This window comes from Aspergillus pseudodeflectus, assembly GCF_044049435.1.
Source record: "Aspergillus pseudodeflectus strain CBS 756.74 chromosome Unknown BJX68scaffold_30, whole genome shotgun sequence".
Classification (NCBI taxonomy): domain Eukaryota; kingdom Fungi; phylum Ascomycota; class Eurotiomycetes; order Eurotiales; family Aspergillaceae; genus Aspergillus; species Aspergillus pseudodeflectus.
This window is the reverse complement of record NW_027263806.1, coordinates 266,575-287,234: the sequence shown is the minus strand read 5'-3', so window position 1 is coordinate 287,234 and position 20,660 is coordinate 266,575. Positions and strand designations below refer to the sequence as shown.

General features: G+C 54.4%; 8 protein-coding genes and 1 non-coding gene across 9 annotated transcripts; 5 read left to right on the top strand and 4 right to left on the bottom strand.

Annotated features, from left to right (window-relative positions):
* Positions 1-508: 508 nt before the first annotated feature.
* Positions 509-1,536, top strand: BJX68DRAFT_268398 (putative cellulose-binding GDSL lipase/acylhydrolase; the record flags this gene model as incomplete). The annotated part of the gene is made up of 3 exons (XM_071046082.1): positions 509-933; positions 1,010-1,149; positions 1,208-1,536. The coding sequence occupies 3 exons, from the start codon at positions 509-511 to the stop codon at positions 1,534-1,536; spliced, it is 894 nt and encodes a 297-aa protein (XP_070897545.1).
* A 763-nt stretch (positions 1,537-2,299) lies between these two features.
* On the bottom strand, positions 2,300-4,332 carry mirB (MFS siderochrome iron transporter MirB; the record flags this gene model as incomplete). The annotated part of the gene is made up of 3 exons (XM_071048238.1): positions 3,976-4,332; positions 3,307-3,923; positions 2,300-3,231 (listed from the first exon to the last, which is right to left on the bottom strand). Exons 1-3 carry the CDS (start codon positions 4,218-4,220, stop codon positions 2,300-2,302), a joined length of 1,794 nt encoding a protein of 597 aa, XP_070897544.1. The 5' UTR covers positions 4,221-4,332.
* A 738-nt stretch (positions 4,333-5,070) lies between these two features.
* BJX68DRAFT_120062 (uncharacterized protein) lies at positions 5,071-5,823 on the top strand. Its single transcript, XM_071036106.1, has one exon. The coding sequence runs from the start codon at positions 5,292-5,294 to the stop codon at positions 5,757-5,759; it is 468 nt and encodes a 155-aa protein (XP_070897543.1). The 5' UTR covers positions 5,071-5,291; the 3' UTR covers positions 5,760-5,823.
* A 353-nt stretch (positions 5,824-6,176) lies between these two features.
* Positions 6,177-6,267, bottom strand: BJX68DRAFT_t111. Its single transcript has one exon. It is a non-coding gene; the product is annotated as a tRNA-Tyr (tRNA).
* A 1,041-nt stretch (positions 6,268-7,308) lies between these two features.
* Positions 7,309-9,097, bottom strand: BJX68DRAFT_240209 (NAD(P)/FAD-dependent oxidoreductase). Its single transcript, XM_071040651.1, has 2 exons — positions 8,900-9,097; positions 7,309-8,841 (listed from the first exon to the last, which is right to left on the bottom strand). The coding sequence occupies exons 1-2, from the start codon at positions 9,087-9,089 to the stop codon at positions 7,703-7,705; spliced, it is 1,329 nt and encodes a 442-aa protein (XP_070897542.1). The 5' UTR covers positions 9,090-9,097; the 3' UTR covers positions 7,309-7,702.
* Positions 9,098-9,413: 316 nt separating this feature from the next.
* On the bottom strand, positions 9,414-11,478 carry BJX68DRAFT_276950 (MFS general substrate transporter; the record flags this gene model as incomplete). The annotated part of the gene is made up of 8 exons (XM_071048237.1): positions 9,414-9,625; positions 9,716-9,844; positions 9,915-10,115; positions 10,171-10,518; positions 10,568-10,877; positions 10,938-11,143; positions 11,207-11,273; positions 11,329-11,478. The coding sequence occupies 8 exons, from the start codon at positions 11,476-11,478 to the stop codon at positions 9,414-9,416; spliced, it is 1,623 nt and encodes a 540-aa protein (XP_070897541.1).
* A 1,228-nt stretch (positions 11,479-12,706) lies between these two features.
* Positions 12,707-14,599, top strand: BJX68DRAFT_268394 (uncharacterized protein; the record flags this gene model as incomplete). The annotated part of the gene is made up of 1 exon (XM_071046081.1): positions 12,707-14,599. One exon carries the CDS (start codon positions 12,707-12,709, stop codon positions 14,597-14,599), a length of 1,893 nt encoding a protein of 630 aa, XP_070897540.1.
* Positions 14,600-14,908: 309 nt separating this feature from the next.
* BJX68DRAFT_276948 (Six-hairpin glycosidase) lies at positions 14,909-17,392 on the top strand (the record flags this gene model as incomplete). The annotated part of the gene is made up of 1 exon (XM_071048236.1): positions 14,909-17,392. The coding sequence occupies one exon, from the start codon at positions 14,912-14,914 to the stop codon at positions 17,390-17,392; it is 2,481 nt and encodes an 826-aa protein (XP_070897539.1).
* A 1,913-nt stretch (positions 17,393-19,305) lies between these two features.
* On the top strand, positions 19,306-20,632 carry BJX68DRAFT_268392 (uncharacterized protein; the record flags this gene model as incomplete). The annotated part of the gene is made up of 5 exons (XM_071046080.1): positions 19,306-19,458; positions 19,506-19,541; positions 19,594-19,814; positions 19,876-19,940; positions 20,043-20,632. 5 exons carry the CDS (start codon positions 19,306-19,308, stop codon positions 20,630-20,632), a joined length of 1,065 nt encoding a protein of 354 aa, XP_070897538.1.
* Positions 20,633-20,660: the final 28 nt, after the last annotated feature.

The window sequence follows — 20,660 nt, the reverse complement described above, 5'->3', positions numbered from 1 at the left end:
TTCACTAATAATGATTCTTTTTTTTTTGGCGGCATACAATGCTGAGAATGCCGAGCTTTAATCTGTCCAATCTGCCAAGGTCTTCCCATGTGTAGCAGATCGGATCTACCCTCCGCAATTCCCATGGGTTGAGTCGTGTTCCAACCCGACCAAGAGACGGCCAGACCTCCGTCTTTCCCGTTCCGCTTGGCCGAGGGGACTATCAAACAGGGGCCGTCTCGTGTAGACGAATCACGTCCCCGCAATCAAATAATTCCATCATTCAGCATCAGCTAAAAAGCGGAGAATCCCTGTTTCGATTTTGTCAGACGGATCTCCGAAGACCCAACTTGGCACGAAGCTTCATTATTTCCAGACGTGTCCTGGGTCCTTGTCAGGGAAGAATGATTAACGTAGTTAGCTGCCACCTGCTTAATATCGATTGAGTACATATACCACGGCTAGCTCGTGGCTTCTTCCTGTTCCTCAGCCCATCGTACAAAACAGGCCCAGAACCCTAATCCTCACAATGAAGCCCCTCGCAGCCCTCCCTCTCCTAGCAACAACAGCCCTCGCAGTCCCACACTTTTCCTACCCCCTCCCAACAACAAAATACCTCATCTCCTTTGGCGACAGCTACACATCCACAAGCTTTAATATAACCAGCACAAAGCCCTCGTCGTCGAACCCACTGGGAAACCCGCCCTGGCCCGGCTGGACCTCGGCCGGCGGCGCAAACTGGATCTCGAATCTCGTCGCAAAGTATAATGACAGTCTCCTGTTGAGCTATAACCTCGCCTACGGCGGCGCAACGGTTAACGCAAGTCTTGTCGCGCCGTATACGCCCGAGGTTTACTCGTTGATTGATCAGGTCGCCGAGTTTAATGAGTACTTGGTCCCGCCGCCGGCGTATGCGAAGTGGAAAAAGAAGAATACGCTCGTTGCGGTTTGGATGTGAGTTCCCGCATCTTCCCAAAGGGTTGCCACCTATTTTGTCTGGGATCGCGTGGCTGACCCCTTGAATTTCCAGGGGCGTAAACGATGTCGGCGGCTCGTGGTGGCAGACGGACCCCGATGCCCTACAGGTCGAGATCCTCGACCAGCTCTTCGAGCAGATTGAGCTCGTCTACGCGGGTGGAGCGAGGAATTTCGCTCTCCTCACCGTTCCCCGTACGTTTCCCTCCCTATCTACCCCTTCCCCTGAGTGCGGCAATCCTAACAATCCCAGCAACCGAACGAACCCCGCAAGTAGCCCAAGGCGAGAACGCCGAGTATGCAATCGAGCATCTCTCCGCCGCAATCGCAACCTGGAACACAGGTCTAACCTCGCGAGCGAATACCTTTGCCGCTGCGCACGCCGACGCCGTCGTCAAAATCACAGATACGCAGCCTGTGTTTAATGACCTCCTCGATGCGGATCCCGAGGCCGCGAGCTGTTGGAATGAGGACGGGGTCACTTGTCTGTGGTTCAACGATTATCATCCCGGGCTCGCAATCCAGGATGCGGTTGCCAGGGCTGTTGCGGGGGATTGGGAGCAGTTTTTTGTTGTCTCTTAGGGGCTTCTTGGCCGGAATATGAGCATATGAAATAGTCAATTCCATTATTGTCCATTCTTATATTCCTGATCTTCTCGACTTTCTTTAGTGCGTTCCAAGTATGGCCAAATCACATGGAACATATTGTCGTTGCCTACAAATCAGACCACGAGTGTGTCCCACTAATATTAAACCTTCCTTTCACGGCTTTTCCGCCAATATTGGCACTACTATTGCTGGTGAATCTATCGGTCGTACATCTTGAGCGACCCTGACGGATGGGAAGCGATCTACCTGGGGTGGTCGCGCCTTCCTTGGATAATGCCCCGAGTACAAGAGGAAGGTGCGGTCGAGATCCCGTGTGTCACTCCTTCCTGGTACGTTTCAGGAATCTGCGTGTCTTGGTCGCACCTTCCTATGGTTCAACCTAGTATACTTTATCGCAGAGAAGGTGCGACCCGTGATCCAGGCTTCACAGATGGTGGACAGATCCCGATCATCCTAAGCGGGACGCGAGGCTTGCGACGCTCTTAACTTGGCACATGCCATCCGTCGTCGAGTGCGTCCTTATGGTGAAAGAGTAAAACAACTAGAAATTATACCAAAAAGAAGAGATGGATTCCCATGGTATTTTTATCTACTCCACAGCCCCGACCATCCTAGTACTTGTACGTGCAGGAAGACCGGGCGACGCAAAAGAGCTCCGCGAAGCACGATATCAAGACAATGAACCAATCTAGGCAGTCCTGCTCTTATGTCACATAGCTACAGTGATAGGGTTGGCTTAGAAAACGTTGCCCTTGGTCTGGGTCATCTCCTTCACATTCAGGTTCCTCATCATCCCCACCCAGATGAATCCAAGGACCATGAATGCCGTGCCAGCCGCAAGCATGCGCACCTGCGCATACCCATACGCCTCGTTCAGAACATCGCGGACCTCCGTGCCCACCGCGTACGTAAGCTGCGTCGGCAAGCTCTCAAAGATAAGCGCGACATTCGGCTGCGCGGATGCAGGGAGGTGGTTTTCCAAATAGGGGAGGAACGTATTGGTCCAAATTGCGCCGCTGATTGCGGACCCGATCGAGGATCCGATACTGCCCATGACGAACAGGAGCGAGAGGACGGCCGCGACGTGCTGGTGGTCGACGGAGGCGAGGACGGCGAGCTGCACGCACAGGATGAAGATGCTGCCCGCGACGGAGAAGAAGATCTCGCACATGACTATGTACCCAATATACCCGCCGGGCTGCCGGAAATGGATCATGAGGCCGAGGCCGAAGATGTAGAGCGGCACGCAGACCCAGAGGATCCATTTGAATCGGCCGGTCCAGCGGATGAGCCAGCCGGCAACAAAGAGGAAGACGAAGGAGACGACGCTGAAGGTATTCACCACGTATCCTGCGGTCGCGACGTCGAGCTCGTAGACCACCTGCAGGAAGGAGGAGAGATATGCCGCGTAGCAGTAGTACGAGACTTGGTATGTCATGTCGAGCAGGCAGGCGCCCAGGACGGTCCGGTCGGTGAGGTGCTTGTAGTTCAAAAATGGGACTGGGGCGACAAGGAACTCGTAGAGCCCGAAAAAGATGATGAGGAAGAATCCGACGATGATCATGGCGATGATGTAGCCGGTCTTCCAGCCGTGGGGGGCTGTGCTGGCCAGGGTGAATGGGAGCAGGAAGACGACCATTCCGCCGGCGAACAGGACGACTCCGGGCACTGTTTGGATGCGTTAGGAGATCAGTCCAACCCAAGCATCGTGGCCTTTGCAAAGGACTTGGTTGTATCACTCACAGTCAAACTCGATAATCGCCCACCAGATGGACTTTGGGCTAAGCGACCACTGCGTCTTCTCCCTAACGAGAACCCCCTTCTTCTCGGCCTTGCGAAGGTTGTACGAAAGCATACCATAGATGGGCAGAGCAACAAAGGGTAGAATAATCGCCCAGCACCCATATCCCCATCGCCAGCTCACATTGTCCAAGAAGCCCTCCGCAGCCTTGGAACCAGCAAAAGCCGAAATGATGGCCGGTGAGGAAGTGAACGCAAAAGCGAGACCTCGATTCCGAAGGCTCGTCACATCGGCCGCAAGCACGTCCCAACTGTAGCTGAGGCCTCCGAAGCCGACCGAGTAGAACACATGGCCCGCGCAGTAGGTTGGAAGGTTCTGCGATGCGGCGAGGAGGATCAGTCCCAGGAGACAGAGGACAAGCATTGCAAGGAAGCCCTCTGCACGACCCCAGAGGTCCAGTGCTTTGGCCATGGGGATGTACACGGCTCCAGCCATGGACGACGCCACGATGGTGACGACGGTCAGCAGCGAGTGGCCGAGGAAGGAACTAGTAGCGTACGGAGTCAAACTGACAACCACGGAGCTCTTCATGTTGTTGACGAGGGTCAGGATCCAGATACTAGAAAATTAACATTAGCCATGCTATCATTCTGCTGCGAGGTCAAACGTACAGCGCCAGAGTAAAGTACACCGATCTCTTGCTCCACGTCAGAGTAACGGCCTCGATCTTCTTGACACCCAGCTGGGCATCATCAGCCACCTTGTCGTCGGCCGGGGTGATTTCGTCGGCGGGGGCATGCTGGGCTTCCTTGTCACCGGCCCTGATTTGCATGGCAACGGGGTCGTCAACGGATGATTTTTCGCCGTCGGCAGACTTCCTGCCGACGACAGTATGGATTTTGTCGAGGATTGCCATTGCCGTTCCAGCTCGCAAGGAGAAAACACGGTGCTAGCAAGAAGGGACGGACAGATGAATGAATAGGGTCAATGGGCGGGAATCTCAGTGAGCCCAGCTCAGGCAATTGAGGACATTTAAAGACAAGGAAGGAAAAGAAGAACAGCAGACTCGGAGGAAGCAGTGCAAAAGCTTGCCACACGTGAAGTGTTTTAGTGGATTACAAGCATCAAATTTACCGCTAAGGGCAGCCGCTAATGCGCGGGTGAGGGGGGGTCAAGCCAGGGGCCCACTGTCGCCAAGAGCATCCCCTCCAGCACCCACGAACGCCGGCGCTTCTCAGCCAACACGACGTGGGATATGATGATCTTTTCGCTTATACGGGATTCTCGCTGGTCAGAAAAATTCTAGTTCCAGCAGCGTTGATGCTGAGAAGGAACAGTGCGGATGGTGATCAGATTAGATGGATTAGATAGATAAGATTGGCATGACCCACCATCCCTGTTTGCAGGTTTTCTGGGTGGGCAGCAGGGACTCGCACCCACCACATCCACGTTTTCACTTTCTCTCTCAGACTGGATGAAGGCTGCGGTTCGCGGCGTCGATGTAGCGTCACTGGCTCCTCCATAGGCTATCTCCATCAATTCCATCGCATCGGATGACTCGGAGGTTCGCTGACTCGGCTTCACTTCCAGACACGTTCCAGATCCGAGTGCAAGCTGAATTCTAGATCCAACAAAGAGTTAGATTATACGGCTACGACTCATGCAACACGCGAGCAAAGTCCAATCCGAACTCATAAGCGACCTGCGAGGCCACCTAGTCCTGCATTATCAGATTAGATTTGATCATCGGCACGCCCACGTCCACTTGAGCTCCAGTTACGTATTTTACCTCCCCACCCAACCCGTCTGAGTGGAGTTCTTTCGTGGACCCGACCGTATCAAGTTATGTTCCTGTCATACCATACACGATGGAACAAGTGCTGCGATGTGACTCGCATGGGCATAGGCTGCCTGACGTCCGAAATCGGGGCCGCCGGTTGAAGCACTCCCGGCTCGCGCGGCTTGCTCTCTTCCTTGGTTCTCATGGATGATAGGTGTGTTGGTTGATGGCCCTTGCTCGCGCGTGGGATTACACGATGAACCTCAGTTTCTCTTCCTTAATGGTTGCCGGATAGCTGCTTTTCGGACTCGATTGTACCTGGTATATTGCAGGTGTAGGGAGCCTTCACGGGACGCACTTGAGTTGCTTCTAGACAGAAACTTTTGCGCAGCGGATGCATTCTCGAAGCGCCAAACCGACGGAAAATCCTGTCGCTCTAAACTCCAACTAACCCTCCATCGTAAGCCCGAAGATAAATCGGAACAGACCACGCAACCACCCCTTCCCAGTAGTTCTAAACGGTCATCTCCGTCGAAAATCAAGAGGAGCTCCGCGCAAAGACAGCAAATGAAAACCAACAAAAGCCTGCGGCACAGGGATAAAAGCCACGCCCCCACGGGTGACGGGCGAGCGGGCTCGGGCGGCTGGACCAGGGCAAGCGTGGGTTTTATCTGATCCGCTTGATCTCGCCACCACACAGACCAAGCAGACCAAGCACCGTGTCCAAGAATTGTGGCGGTTGTTGGGAAAGCTTTTCTGCAGGTCAAAGTCTGGGAGACAGGGGTTTGGTAGGAGAGATAATTGCTACGTGGGAGACTTGATAGACGTCATTTTGAAGTTTTTGAGCAGGAAATAATGACGATCAAGGAGAGGAGATCGAGGAATGTTGGGAATGGGAAGGACGGCGAGGGGTTGTTTTATCGGTCACGTGCTCTCCGCCCCTTGCAGAGTTTTCCCTTCCGTCAACACCAGAACTTCCCTTTGATAGCGCCAATCCATACAGTCCTTACGCATCACGTTCCTTCTCCCTGTTTCCTTCCAGCAGACCAAATAACGGCTGCAAAAAAAAATCACAGACAAAAAAAGAGGAACTCCCCCGAGCCGGAATCGAGCCGGCGACCTTTCGGTTACAAAGATTGTTTCCATTACAGCCGAACGCCATATCCAACTAGACCATCGGGGGTGGTGTTCATGACAGCGCCCATGTTTTGCAACCTATATACCTCGGCACTTTGCAGGCGCTGAAAATGGTAAGACCGAGGCTGCCCGCTACCAGCAGCTCTCCGAGGTTCTCGAGCATCCCATCTCTACCGACCAATTCATCCAATCGCACACTCCCATGCTCTGTCAGAGTACTACGACACCGATTCTAGAATATGGTGTTCGACTGCAATGGAAGCAATCTTTGTAACTGAAATGTTGCCAGCTTGATTCTGGCTTAGGGGAGTTCCTTTTTTTTTTCTATGATTGTTTTTGCGGGTGCATCTTCTATTTAGCGCGACATTCTCATTCCCAGGAGAAGGTCGCTGCTGCGAAGAACATGGCGTTTGCCTCTGATATTGATGGTGTGCTCGCCCACGGTAACGAGGCCGTTCCCAAGGCCAAGGAGGCTCTCTGCATGCTTAATAGTAACAACAAGCTGGGTATCAAGATCCCTGAGATGAATCGATAGCTATTTAGAATGATACTTAGGCAAAGCCCGACTCTTGCAATGGTTGAAATTCTCAAGACGTTGATTCTCGGGCTGGGTGCCTCAGGCAGTGATTTCGCTTCTTGCTCCCAACTCACGCAACGGCGACTGTAACTCGGAGGCGTTGTTGTGTTGTTATATGGGGAACAAAAAGCTTAATTTAGGTCGTTCCTTAGACGCCTTGGAGGTCAGAGCCATAGAGCTGGCGGCTATTTGTGAGTGTGTCGTTGCAGGATATATATCTTGGCCGTAGCCGGGCAACTCGCCGCGATATCCTGCACTAATGTGTTGGGTATCCTGATCGATACAATAACATCGAAAGATAACCACGCGGTGATGTATAGTTTAATGAAACAATTCTATTTCTCAAAAGTCGCGATTCTCAAGTGGAAAGACCTAGACGGCTGAAGGAAGAGTGACTAGGGGTATTTTTTGCATTCATGGAATCGACCGGAGAGAACCTTGCAACTGAGTCGCTAAACAATCATGTTTTGCGACAGGAAATCCCCTTGGTCCAAGTCAACGTCCGCTTTTCACGTGGTGAACCCAAAGTACGTCCTAGATTGATAGCGAGACTATTATATGATTAGAACAATTTACGGAAAGTAGAAGTTGAGTAAAGTGTACACACACTCCAATGCTGGTTCTCCAAAAGGCCAGCTATGTGCCACGAGACAGAGTCGGAGCTGGGATGGGATATCGGCTCAATCAACGCAAGTCATCTCAGAACAGCTACATCACATAGCCCTCGTATGCCAGATAGGCGAGCAGGAGTGGACAGAGATACGCCAGCGGCATGGAATGAGGCCGGGCTACGCACTCGATGCCGATCCTGGTCCACTGCTGGAGTATATCGTGCAGACCTCGGTTACAAATATGTGCGAGTCATCGAGAGTAATATCCCTTCTCTTCAAGATTACACACGAGATTATTTGACGTCCTGAATATGCGTCCACCCATCGTCCTTGACATGCTGAAAATCCATCACCCTCTCCGGCCCGCCATGCCGTCCCTGCGTCGCACTCCAGTCACGCCCAACCGCCATCTCCGGCCGCCAGCGGACAACATCCTTCACCTCATCCGCCAATCTCCCCTCCAACGCATCAACAATAAACCCTCCAATGGCCGGCATCTGCATCGCCCCATTCCCAGACCCACCCACAGCAACAACCAGCGAAGAAAACTCGGGATGACGATCAATCAAAAACGCGCGATCCGGGGTATCAGCGTCCCAGCAGATCCGCGCAAATGAAAATGGTCTCTCTGCCAGATGCGGCATTGTATCGCGCAGAAAGTCCCGGGCGCGGGATTCTGCCTCGAGTGGGACCTGGTGCCGCGCAAATGGGACGCTCGTCACTGCCCCGTCGTGCTTCGGGTCAGGAACGAGGTTCGTATACCCTGGGTGCTCGTCGCAGATCTTCAGCTCGTGCTTGTCCTCGTCGGGCTCCATGAAGAAACCCTTGGCGATGTTGAAAAGGACCGGCAGGTTGCGGTATGCTTTCGCTTCTTCGGGCGTCATGCGGATATGGCATAATGTCCAAGCCGTCGGCCGAAGCTGTTTCTTGAAATCAAGTAGACCATCGCTCGCTGCCCCCGCCGCCAGAATCGTATACTCCGCGCGATGCACAACTCCATCCGCCGTCCGCGCCCCGACAACATCCCCACCCTCGAACACCAACCCCTCAACCCTCCCCTTCTCTTCTCCAGTAATGAAAACCACACCAAGCTTCTTGGCCTCGGCATACGCCGAAACCATCGCCTTCCGTGCATGAATCCATCCAGTCCCTCGTTTACTGATCCACCCCTTCCACCCCGGAAACTCGCCCGTGAGAACGCCCGCCGGCATGGTGGCACGAAAGTCCTCGGGCGTGTTCAGCGCGACATAGTCGCCCTCGTAGAAATCGACCTCGTCTTCTTTAATGTGCTGCACGAGCTCGGGGGTATGCCCCGCGACGATGAACCCCGTTTCGTGAAAATATGGTGAGAAGACGGGGTCGGTTTTCCAGCCTGCCAGTGCGGCCCGTGTGAATGTGGCGAAGGCGGCGGATTTGGGGGAGGTTATTCCAGCTAGAAGGATTAGATGCCGGTTCGAAATTCTAGCTTCACAAGGTAGATAGGAGCGTACACTTCAAGTCCTTGTGCTCCATGATTTTATTCACGTCATTGCCTGCGGCGATGGGCGAGGGGATCTCATAGGGATCGAGGACTTTGACGCTTTGGTAGCCGCGACGGGCGAGGTGGAGCGCTGTGCTGCAGCCCCATGTTCCGCCGCCGATGATCAAGATTGAGGATCCTTTTGTGGGTGGTGGTGACATTGTGGTTGTTGAGTTGACAGAAATCGATAAGATGTGGCGAGGCAGAACTATTTGTATGCGGGGCTACGTTCTCCAGTGGATCCGCGTGGACCTTCCATTTCGCCCTATGGTGAGGGGTATGCATGAGATGCGTTTCGGCGCTGATATCATGCCACCACTTCCACTCCTATGTACAGAGTAATAGATTCGATGCTGCACTATTCCAGGATTCTTCTCTCTTGATTTACAGCTTCCTTCTCGATCAATACCCTCACTCGTCTCTCCAACACGCCATCCACCCTCAACCAACCCCTCAAACTCCCGAACCCACCCATCACCTCAACCTCAAGTATAAACCTGAACCCTCGACTGCACATCCGTCACATACTTGTGCATCTTCCACGCCGGAACCCCCTTCTCGTACATCTCGTCGATCTCCGCCGCATTGCGCCGCGAACACTCCGGCAGGAAAAAGTACAGGAGGACGCAGACGCAGACGCCCGTCGCGAAGAAGAGCCACGCGGTCTTGTAGCCCCAGTTTACGCCATTGACGTCCACTAGCGCGTTCATTGTTAGTGAGATTAGTTTTCGAGGGTCCTCGGGTTTCTAGCGAGACAAGGGGAGAGGAGGGAGGCCGGGGGACGTACAGATAATCGGAACAGATGTGTTGAATGTAAGCCCGAAGACGACGGACAGGCCCGATGCGATTCCGGCTGTTCGAGCGCGCAGACGCTGCGAGGCGACTTCGCCTGTGAAGGCGTAGCCGAGGCTGCCGACTATATATTGCAGTGTTAGCATTTCGTGCCAGTGTGTCCTCTCTCTCGCTGGAAGGAGCTGGTGGCGTACCGGTTGTGTTTGCGAACGACCAGGCGCAGGCAACGAAGATGAGGAAGTTCTTGAGTGGTTGTGTCTGATCCACGAAGGCTAGGATTCCAACTATGAGGAGAGTCACGGTGCACACGATCGTCGCCCCAAAGACGAGATCGCGACGGCCGAATTTGTCGTTGAAGAGCATGAGGGCGATTGAAGTTGCGAGCTGGATGGAGCCTGAACAGACATTAGTCGTAGGAAATGCTGGTTGGTAGCCTTGTCTGGGACTTACATAGGACTGTGGTGATGAGGAAGGCGTTGTCGAACCCGCTCTGCTTGAAGAACAGACTGGCGTATGTGTTGAGAAACGACAGACCCGCAAGCTGCTGAGCGCAGCCGGGTAGACAGGATCCCAGCGTCCGGCGAACGTTCTGTCGATTGAAGCAGGCCATGTAGGAGTGGAGGAGACTCGACAAGGTCATGTTCTCCTGCCCAAACTCCTGGCGAGCCTGTCGTTCTTCCATGATCGTGTTCTTTATGATGGCATACTCGGCCTCAACATCATAGCCCTCGACACCACCATTAACGCGTGCAAGAGTCTTGATGCCTCGCTCATCCTGCCCCCTTTCGGCGAAGTATGCTTGACGCAGTTAGTATAACCAGTTTGAATGCCCAGCGCGGAAACTCACCGGGTGTTTCAGGTAAGAAGACAAAGATCGGCAGCATGATACCGAGGAACCCCCACTGCGTCAGAATCGGAATTTTGTAGCTCATCGGATTGCTCTCCTGCACGATCATAAGGACAAGATTGGCAAGGAACTTCCCAATCGTGTTCCAGAATCCGTACGCGACAATCAAGGCGCCGCGGATGTTGACCGGCGCCCACTCCATGATGTAGACTGGAAGCGTCGCCTGGATTGCGCCGATGCCCATTCCCGCCAGGAGCTTTGCGCCTGCCCAGTCCCTCCAGTCACGGACAATGGTCTCGATAATGAGTGACTATGTGGTGCGTTGGTATCAGTGTCTAGTGGTGCTTAGGTGCTGGTGTGCATGACTTACTCCGGCCAGGATGATCCACAAGGCGTACAAGGTCATCTTGCGACCGATCCGGTCCGAGATGGGATTCAGGCCGATCATTCCAACGAGCTGGCCGAGGGACTGCATTGCGCCCCATAGCGCCGTGTGGTTCGCGTTGAGAGTCATTTTACCCTCGCTGTTCCGGAAGCCGAGGTGGTGGGTGAAGCCCTCGTTTGCAATGATGTTTCCTGTGTAGGGACGGATCGTGTTGGTTGGGAGTGTGCTCATGGACTGGGCATCGACAAACTCACCATTGAGATTAATCTGGTATCCATCCGCGGCGGCTGCGATACACAAGAGGTTGCAGACAATGACAGCCTATCAATAAGTACTTTTCAGCAAGGGATTGACGGCCAATTATCGTTCCACTTACCCTGCGAAACTTGACGACCGTAGCCCACAGCCCTAGATTGTCGTTTTGCGATTTCAACGCGACCTGGCCTGGCTTCTCTGGACCCCGGCTCTCAACATGCTGTATAGCATTGTCCTCGACGGACTGTTGGGTTATCTTCTCCTCCGCCATGCTTGAATCCTGCGTAAAGCTGTTGAAAAACAAAAGGGATAAGGGGTGAAGTGGTAGAGTAGGACGTGGCAGGGTGAACAAATCAACCACCTATGGGGACTCTTGATAATTTATAAGTTGTCTCCACCAGCTCGCCACTTCCTACTACCCCAGAACTCTCGGATCTGGACTCGTGGAGCCCCGTGTTTCTCGGTATATCGATGCCCGGGGTAAAGCACAGGCGAGGCGTCAGCTCGGTAAAGACGACGGCGACTGCGAGCACATCTCAGTGACCAAGTTAATCAGGAGAATGGCACTTGGCCTTCCATTTCGGCCCATCGCGTACCGGTGCGACGAGCCATTGGTGCTGTTCATGTGACACAGCAAGGCGCCGGACCAACCATCGTCGCGGCTCGTATACTCGTACCATTGACCCAATCCGTGAGTGGGCCCGCGCCCCGTCCTGCGTCGTCTGGAGAAGAATTGGGGTAGGCGGCGCCCAAGGCAGCTGTCATCAGCTGCTAGTACTCCAAGCGAGCTGGTCCATGGCTAATCACACCCAGTCGGGTACTGACGGCCTCTGAGTGTCTTGTTTCAAGGCTCCTGCCTGACCTTTTTGACGTCTGGAGCCAATGGGGACCCTGGACTTCGTCTGGCAAGGTGGACAACAAACTCTGTCGGCATCTGAGTAAACTTTTATCGGCGATTGAATCTCTTGGACATGGAGTCGGACGTTGCCCTTCTATACCTCGTCGGCGTGGGACGTTCCAGTCCGTCGTGCCATTTCCAACCGGCCTGCGCGTTGCGAGACGCGCACGGGGCGTTATGTTCGGTGAAGTGCCTACCGACAGGCAATGGGGAGGGAATTGGACTTCTCCCGAGTATGATATTCGCATGCAAAGTGGAAGTTCATGGGGGTTTGCGTCTCCGCATCCTCCCCATGGGGTGGAGATGCGGTGCATGGACCGTCCTCGGCAATGCGCTTCTCCCCACGAGTTGGTTTGCAATTCTCCTTCTACGCGACCAAAGGCGGCAGACCTTGCTTCTGACGATGTGGATGCGCAGAATTTGTCCGACGACCTACCTGGAGTGAAAAAGGTCGTCTGGGCACGGCTTCATGGTACGAACTATATAAGCTGCCTCTCGCGCCAGGCTATGTCGGCCTTCGACTACCATCACGCTTGATGCTCATTTCTCGTTGCATAATTACCCCATCAGGATGATGTACAACAGGAAGAAAACCTCCGCGATGCTGACAGCATTCGCACTGCTCTCCTGTGCAATACCCGTTACTATTGCCTCCCCCTTTCCAGCCCCACGAGGAGGGCCCAGTATCAGCCCACCTCCTGCCCCGGAGCCAGTGAACGTGGTCGAACTACCTCTGCCTCCCGTCGCCCCAGTCGATGAGCCCGGTGCATGTACCAGAGCCCTCAATCCGCACGGCACAGGGTGCATAGGCAAAGCCGCCGAGCTCCGCAACGGAAACTTCCTCCCAGACAACAAGCACATTGTGGCTACGGTGACCTTTGTCGGAGCCCCCGAGGCACCAGACCCAGCTAGCATCTACACCGGTGTGCAGCTGATCGTGATCAAGACTGATGGGCGGAAATTCCCCAACGGGGATGCATGGAAGTGCATCACCTGTGGCATTTCCGAGGCGCAGCGGAACGGCACCACGTCGCTGCTGGAGTATCCGCAGGCGTTCAAGGATGGGAAGCGCGTGCTGACAGGGAACAACATCGTCGATTGTGGTGCCGTGCTCTCGAGTTCCAAGTGCACGCCGGAAACTGCACGGATCTATCCCATCTATTGGAAAACCACGGCCGACGGGTCTGGACCCGGTGGAACGATCCGCGAGAATCGCATCCACCCTGATAACGTGCATTTGGGGTTCAGCTCGTTTACGACGACTGGCGGCGTCATGGGCCAGTTTGCCTACTTTGGTCGACTCGTCTTGAACCCCTCTCCAACCGCCGGGATACCGCAGGTCCCGCGCTACGAGCTGGAGAAGGTCACTCGCCTCTACGACCCCGCCGCGCTCCAACCATTCTCCATACACGGTGACGAACTCAAGATAAACAATCAAGCCCTCAGCGTCGGCGAGCTCCGTGGGTTTTCTGGCGATGGAACCGAGGTCACATACGTCGGCTCAAACCGCGAATCCTCCAACGTCGACCTCTTCGCCGCTGACCTACAAACGGGCCACGTCCGACGCCTCACAGAGCACCCCGGATACGCGGATCCAATCGACATCTCCCCGGACAACCAATGGTCCGTCATCCTCGACATGCGAAGCACCAACAGAACAATGTTCATCGCAGGCATGCGACACATCCCGCCGCTGACAGACCTCGTCTCCTCAACCGCCTCGGCCTCGATCCGGAATAACGGGCAGCGCCGCTTCTTCCAGCCGTGGCTGCTCGAAGCGGCAGGCGATCGCGGCGAGTATTACGGCCAGCAGCTGAATGCACACGGGGATGGGGCCCCGGGGAGCGTGAATGACCCGCAGTGGAATGCGCAGGCGGATCCGCGGTGGTCGTGGGATGGGACGCGGATCGCGTATTATCAGACGCTGACTGTGCCGCCGCAGTGCGGGGGTGCGAATCCGTTGCCATGTCCTGTTTCCACGGCTGAGGGCGGACGCACGTATAGGATTATGTTGGCGACGCTGCCGAGGCGGAAGCCGAGTACGCCGCGACCTGTCCGTCCTGTCTCGGACGTTATTCCCTGGGGTGTGCCCTATGTCCCTGGGGAGGCCATGCCCGTGCGCTGGTCTCCGCCTGCAGGGCAATACAAGGTGTATGGAAAGGTTTCCGGGTACGCGGACGCCACCCTCGTCGAGGGTAGCGGCGGCGGTGGGCTCGAGACGGTGGGGGTCCGTTATCACGATTACTCTGATGTGCGGGGAGTCGTACTGAACGGGTGGGAGAATGTGACGACCGTCTCGGAAAGTCTCACCCTGGAGAGGGTTGCGTGGTTCTCGAATCTCACGTCGTCTGGTGATCACGTTGCCTCCAAGGTAACCAGTGAAGGGGGCTTCCATCTGCTCATTGATCTCATGGAGACCGAGTTTGTGGCGAATGGGACTCTTACGACCACTGTTGATGAGGTTGTGTATGAACAGCCGAAGAATTATACCTAGCATGGCTGACTGACTGAGAAGGAAGTTGTTCGATTTTTGTTCGTTGCTAGATAGGTTGGGGTATGTGGGTTGATCCTGGGGGTAGAGGAGGAGAGCGTGGCAAGTCCAACGTGTACGAGGAAATGGGGACAGAGCTAGCAGTAGTGAGGTACCCTAGAATTGGAGACAAATAAAACAAGGCTTTTTTCGGGCAACAATACCCCGAGGAAGGTGTGGGTACATTGAGCGCTTGTCCTGTACACTGGGGGGGAGCCAGACATAAATAGCCATCTCACCGCCATCCTACTCTGAGTACAGATCAACTCACCCAAAATGTCCGCGACGGTATTCGACCGCACATGGATGTGGCATCCAGACTTCCACGAAGACCGAACAGACACAGCTGGTCTGCTCGTGCACTTCAAGCGAACAATCAACATAACCGGTCCACTGCCCACCTCTCTACCGATCCAGATAACCGCCGACACCCGCTACAAGCTCTATGTCAACCAGCAATTCGTCACATTCGGCCCAGTCAAAGGCGACCAGAACCTCTGGTTTTATGATGAGGTTGACATTGCCCCGTTCCTGAGAACGGGGGAGAACCATCTCGCCGTCATTGTGCTACGCTTCTTTCACGCAACGCAGTACGCGCCGAGCTTTCCGAGGTTGACTTCTGGCGGTTTACGCATCGTTGCACCGGAGGCGTGGGCCGAGGATCTACAGAGCAGCGAAAGCTGGGAAGCGGCCATTGATCCCTGGACTGTGTTTCGGATCGACGAGCCTGAGGATCGCTTCCTCCACGTGTACGAGAAGGTGTCCGGGAGTGCAAAGTTGGAGTGGAAACCAGCGAAGCTCTTGGAGTTCCGAGTCTCCACTGGCAATTCGGCGCCCTGGCATTTGTCCCCGCGCTTGATACCCACGTTGAGGATTGAGCAGATAGCGTTCTCTGCCGTGCATAATTGCGATAGCAGTGTCCCCCTGCAATTGTGGGAGAAAGCTCTTCTTGGAAGTGGTCTTCCCCTGTGTCTCCCTCCTGGGTCGACGCATCAGCTCGATCTGGAGGTTCCGTTTCATACGACTGCATTTGTCGAAGCGGTCTTTGAAAGGGTGCCGGAGGATGCAACTGGCAATAGCTTGACACTGACATATGCAGAGAGCTACGAGGATACTCCCATCGAGGTGCCGGATATCAGACGCAAGGGACAACGATGTGACGATTCAAAATCACTGTTCGGGCCTAGAGACATTTACGAGATGAATGCACCAAGTATGCATGATAGCCTACGGTACACTTCGAATCCCAAGTCAACTGTCGTGGTTCGTCCGTTTCATTGGCGAACATTCCGCTTCATCAGGGTCAACATCACTGTGGGATCCCACCCACTTGTCCTGAACGAGCTCACAATCAACAAAGTGAACTACCCTCTGCAACGCCTAGCAGATGTTGATCCCCCCGATACAGAAACAAAGACCCTCTGGGACATCAGTATCCGGACACTGGAAAACTGCATGCATGACTGCTACGAAGACTGTCCATTCTACGAGCAACTCCAGTACGCAATGGACGTCCGGAGCTCCGTCCTGTTTACATACTACGTCTCCGGAGACGACCGCATGGCCCGACAAGCAATAATCCAGCTGCGCAATTCCTTTCAGGCACGAGCTGGTCTGACGCTGAGTCGATCTCCAACCCATCGCCCCCAGATTATCCCGCATTTCTCGCTGTTCTGGATCCTCACCGTGTATGACCATGTTCGCTTCTTTGGCGATAGTGCTTTCACCAAGGAGTCGCTTCCTATCATCGAGGCTGTGCTGTCGTTCTTCGATAACAAGATAGATCCCGCATTTGGCCTCGTCAAGCTGGAAGATGGACCGGGACTCTGGAACTTTATCGACTGGGCGCAGGAATGGAAGCCGCACGGGCTCAACCCCGTCGTCGTATCGACGGGGATCTCAACATACACAAACAACCTCTATGCGCACACATTGACCAATGTAGCTGCAATAATGTCAACATTGGGACTTCACCACCGCGTAGAGGAATACCGCGTCCGCGCAGAGTCAATTGTGAATGCAATCCGCAAACACTGCTTCACGGGCACCCTCTTCACAGACACAGTCGCCAGCGCAGCATCCACCGCCCCGTCAAGCCAACACGCACAGGTATGGTCCGTCCTCAGCGGCGCAGCAACAGGCAATCTAGCACGGGATATTCTGCAAAGGAGTCTATCCCCCGACGCACCCGGGAAATTCATCCGAGCCTCAACGGCCATGTCCTTCTACACAGCTCGAGCACTGAGCCTTGCCGGCGGAAGCATCTACGACTCGCACTTCCACACCTTCTGGGAACCCTGGCGTGCGCAGATCAAACTTGGCCTGACGACGTGGCAGGAAGACGACGTCTCCTGCCGCTCAGATTGTCATGCTTGGGGGAGTGCCCCGATCTACGAGTTTGCCGGGGAGGTCGCTGGGTTGAGTCCTGTGGAGCCTGGGTGGGCGGTTGTTGGGTTTGCGCCGCGGGTGGGACTTTATCGGAGGTTCAAGGCTATGGTTCCGGTTCCGACAGCTCTAGGAATGGCCGTTGCGCGTGTTTTGTGGGATGTTATTGCGTCAGGGGATGTGCAGGTTGATTTGGAGTTCAAGTGGGTGGGTGGGGAAAGGGATTGTGATGGGGATGGACCCCTGCGTGCAGGGCCGCCAGCTGTGTCGGTTTTGGTCCGGTTGCCGGGGCAGGACGATGTTCGCTTGGATGGGGTTACTCGGGCGGCTTTCGTGGTAAACTCAGCGGAGGTGCGGCGTTTTGATAGGTGAGGTAGGGTTCAACAACCAGAAATACAGCAGTATTCAGTGATATATCAGATTGACGCACCCGTTTAAGCTTCATCCCTGTGCTCCCGGCTTCTCTGGTCCAGCCTTGCAGTTCTATTCAGAAAGAGTAGTGTTCTATCCTTGTTAGTATTTTTATAGAAACCAGGTTGGTTGTGACTGCGGCCCATTCGATCTTCAGGGCATTCTAACATGGCGGGGTATCTCTCTATAAATACTAGGAGTCACTCTCGAACAACTTTTCCTGCTTAACTCCTTACCTTCCCGTATCTATACGATGGGGAATTACAACAGCCTGCCGGCTTTCAATACTAAGCTCTATAAACGTTTACCGGGTATGTGACATGCGCAATCCAACCAGACAAAGCTATTACTAACTTTACGCTCCTTTTCGCAGCAGATTGGGAGACCAATGTCCAGGCAAAGAAGCACATAAACCAGATCGCATTTTTGGCCCACCTTGCATCCAAGGGAAAAGTCATCATCACAATACCTAATCTAGGAAATGAGAGAAACACTCAAGCGAGATTCCAGTCTAGAGGGTACCAAGCTAGCAAACCATGTGCACGTGCTTTCCATGTGGATACTCTATGGCGATGTCCAATTCTTGGATCTTGTCCTTTATCACACGAATGAGGACAAGACGCGGATAAATGGCGAGCTGTACAAGGGGCCGGTGTTCAAGAGGCAACGCTGGAACTTTTGGCAGAGGGCGTTGGCTACCAAAGGGGAGAATCTGTTTAGGAAAGGGTATCGCGAATGGGGCAGAAGGCGGCAGACTCAATAGCTGCTCTTGCGGGCGATGTCCTATTCCAGGTTCTATGCTTCAGGTGCCTGCCGGAAGGGTCGGAAGTCAAGAGATGACTCTGTCTTCATCTCCTTCAGCACCGTCTTCTCTTACGAAAACTCCTCCTCCGTGGGCTCGGCGGACCTGTCCTCGAAAGAGCTAAAGACTTTCGCGGGAATTGAGCGCATTAGGGTCTCATATTTACACATGGACGATTTGAGTCGTGACTTGGGATATTTCGACACTTGACGGCCGATTGTTTAGCCTCGTCTCTGTCGCCTCACGCATCGCCCAACAGTGTGCGAAACTCCCGTCGGTGAACCTCACGACTAGGACCTTCTGTCGCGAAAAGAAACTGCTCTTGAGCAGGATCGCACCGTGCTGAACGAACGAGAAAGCAATCCCGGGTTGCACTTTCCCTCTCATGGTCTCTGTCGGTCACCTGGACTCATACCTCGACACGAAGAGATCGTCAAGCCTCAAGGGATTCACTCCTTCTCGGCAACCCGGAGATCACTTAAGTGGCTCAGGATCGCCAATCACGACAGAAGGATGCGCTAATGCGCGTGATGAGCAACTGGACCCTTGCCTTTGAAGGCTGGCTGAAGAACGATGTCAGCTTACGGTGCCTTCGAGCCGTCAGCCCCGCGGAAAACTGCCGCTCGGTTTGGAATCCTACTGGAATATGTCATAAGGCACGGAACTGTCACTTCGGGTACCCTGCAGAATTACCTGCACCTCGTATTTTGTGAGCGGGGTTAAGTCGTCTGATCGGCAGTCTAGGGCAGGCTGTCTGCGCTTTATTGGCCAACTGACTGAAGCGTTCGCATTAGAGTGAGCACTAATGTAGTGTGACATGAAGCAAACTCACAGCAAGTCTCAAAATGTAGAAGACCTGGCGAGCTGAAGTATCGAGAAGTTGTTTGCTGCGAAACGATGGGTGTTTTGTGCCCGAGACAGAGGGATACTGCGAGTTGGCAAAGGCAAGTATACCCCGGCCCCCGTCGATAATGGAATCGTTGGACATAAAAGGGGTCTAGTAGTCCGGCTGCCTAAGGACAACTCTTTCTTCCACAAGAACCTCCACGAAGCGACCAGAATCAAGTTCATGATGAAGTTCCTCCCATTCTTCAGTCTATTTCTCTTTGCCAATGGCGCACCGTTGCTGCCCAGCACTCTTCTTCCTTTCCTGTTTTGCGAGTCCACCACGACCATCAGTGTGGGGGGTACATACACCGCCACCAGGACCAGTACCGTGACTTCAGTATGTAACCCAGACATCAACGAAGCTTAGAGCTGATGATTCGCTAGGCCACACGGACTGTCACCGTCACCGCGCCTCCATCTGTACGTGTTCTTTATCTCTACTGGATCTTAATAGAGTCTCATACTGTTACAGGTTTCCATCACGCGGACCTCAACTACGATCTTTACTCCCACGTCGATCACTTGCTTGAGCACTGCAACAACTTTTTCGGCGTACAGAGCACCGCTTGTGACTCTGGCAGCGCGCGATCCAGCTCCCCAGATTGGCTGTCCAACAGCACCCCCCATCACCATCATTCCTCCCACCGCCATCCCCGGGCCGTGCACTAAGATTGATGGGGACATTAATATCGTGTAAGTTAGATCGGTAATCTGGCCCCCTTGGCCCCCTTGGCACAATGCTCACGCTCTCCAGGACAAGCACCGTCACAACCACAGTATCCGGTGTCGCAACAACAACCACAACCCCGATTATCGCCCGTACCCTGACTGAAACCTGGATTCAGCCCACCCCAACAAGCTACAATGGCATGTCTCCGCATCGCTCGCCCACTTGATTATCCCACATGCTAACCCTCCCAGGCTTAAACTACTACCAATACCTCAACGGCTACAACTACAACAACCCCAACGCCGGCGGCCTCGGCGGCGGCGGCTACGCAACCTCACACTGGAACGGCAACTACAGCTTCTACACCAGCGGCCTAACGCGCAACATCAACTTTGAGTCCCCTAACTGGCCCACCGGCGGAGCAACCTGCCAACTCCCGGGCCAAGCCGCTGCAACCGTCTGTTCCCAGTGGACCGTCGTATTCCAGGGCTTCCTCTTTGCCAGGGCCCCCGGCCGGTATACCGTGCACTCCCCGACAAGCGCCGAGTCGCGCCTGTGGCAGGACAACTCGGGGTTCTGGTGGGGTGGCCCCGAGGCGTACTCGCAATACGCTGATGGGAATGTGGATGGGGGGGCCGGGGGCAGTGCTGTACCGGGTGTGCCGAACTCGGTTAGCTATAGCCTTGTCGCGGGGCAGTTCTTGCCCATGACGTTTATTTATTCGAATGGGCAAGGCCCCGCCGCGAATCGGATTGATATCACTGCGCCGGATGGGAGGAGGTATCCGGATGATTTGAGTTTGTTTGTTCCGCCGTGTGCGGATAGTGCGTTTGTACCCTGATGCGAAGGGAATGGTATCGAGGACTTTG

What these genes read in the sequence shown, in the direction of transcription:
- BJX68DRAFT_120062 (XM_071036106.1), top strand. Translation starts at nt 5,292, where the DNA reads ATGATAGGTGTGTTGGTTGATGGCCCTTGCTCGCGCGTGGGATTACAC.
- BJX68DRAFT_240209 (XM_071040651.1), bottom strand. Translation starts at nt 9,089, where the DNA reads ATGTCACCACCACCCACAAAAGGATCCTCAATCTTGATCATCGGCGGC. An exon ending in GGAGCACAAGGACTTGAAGT is followed by an intron (nt 8,842 to 8,899) that starts GTACGCTCCTAT and finishes TAATCCTTCTAG; the next exon opens with CTGGAATAACCTCCCCCAAA.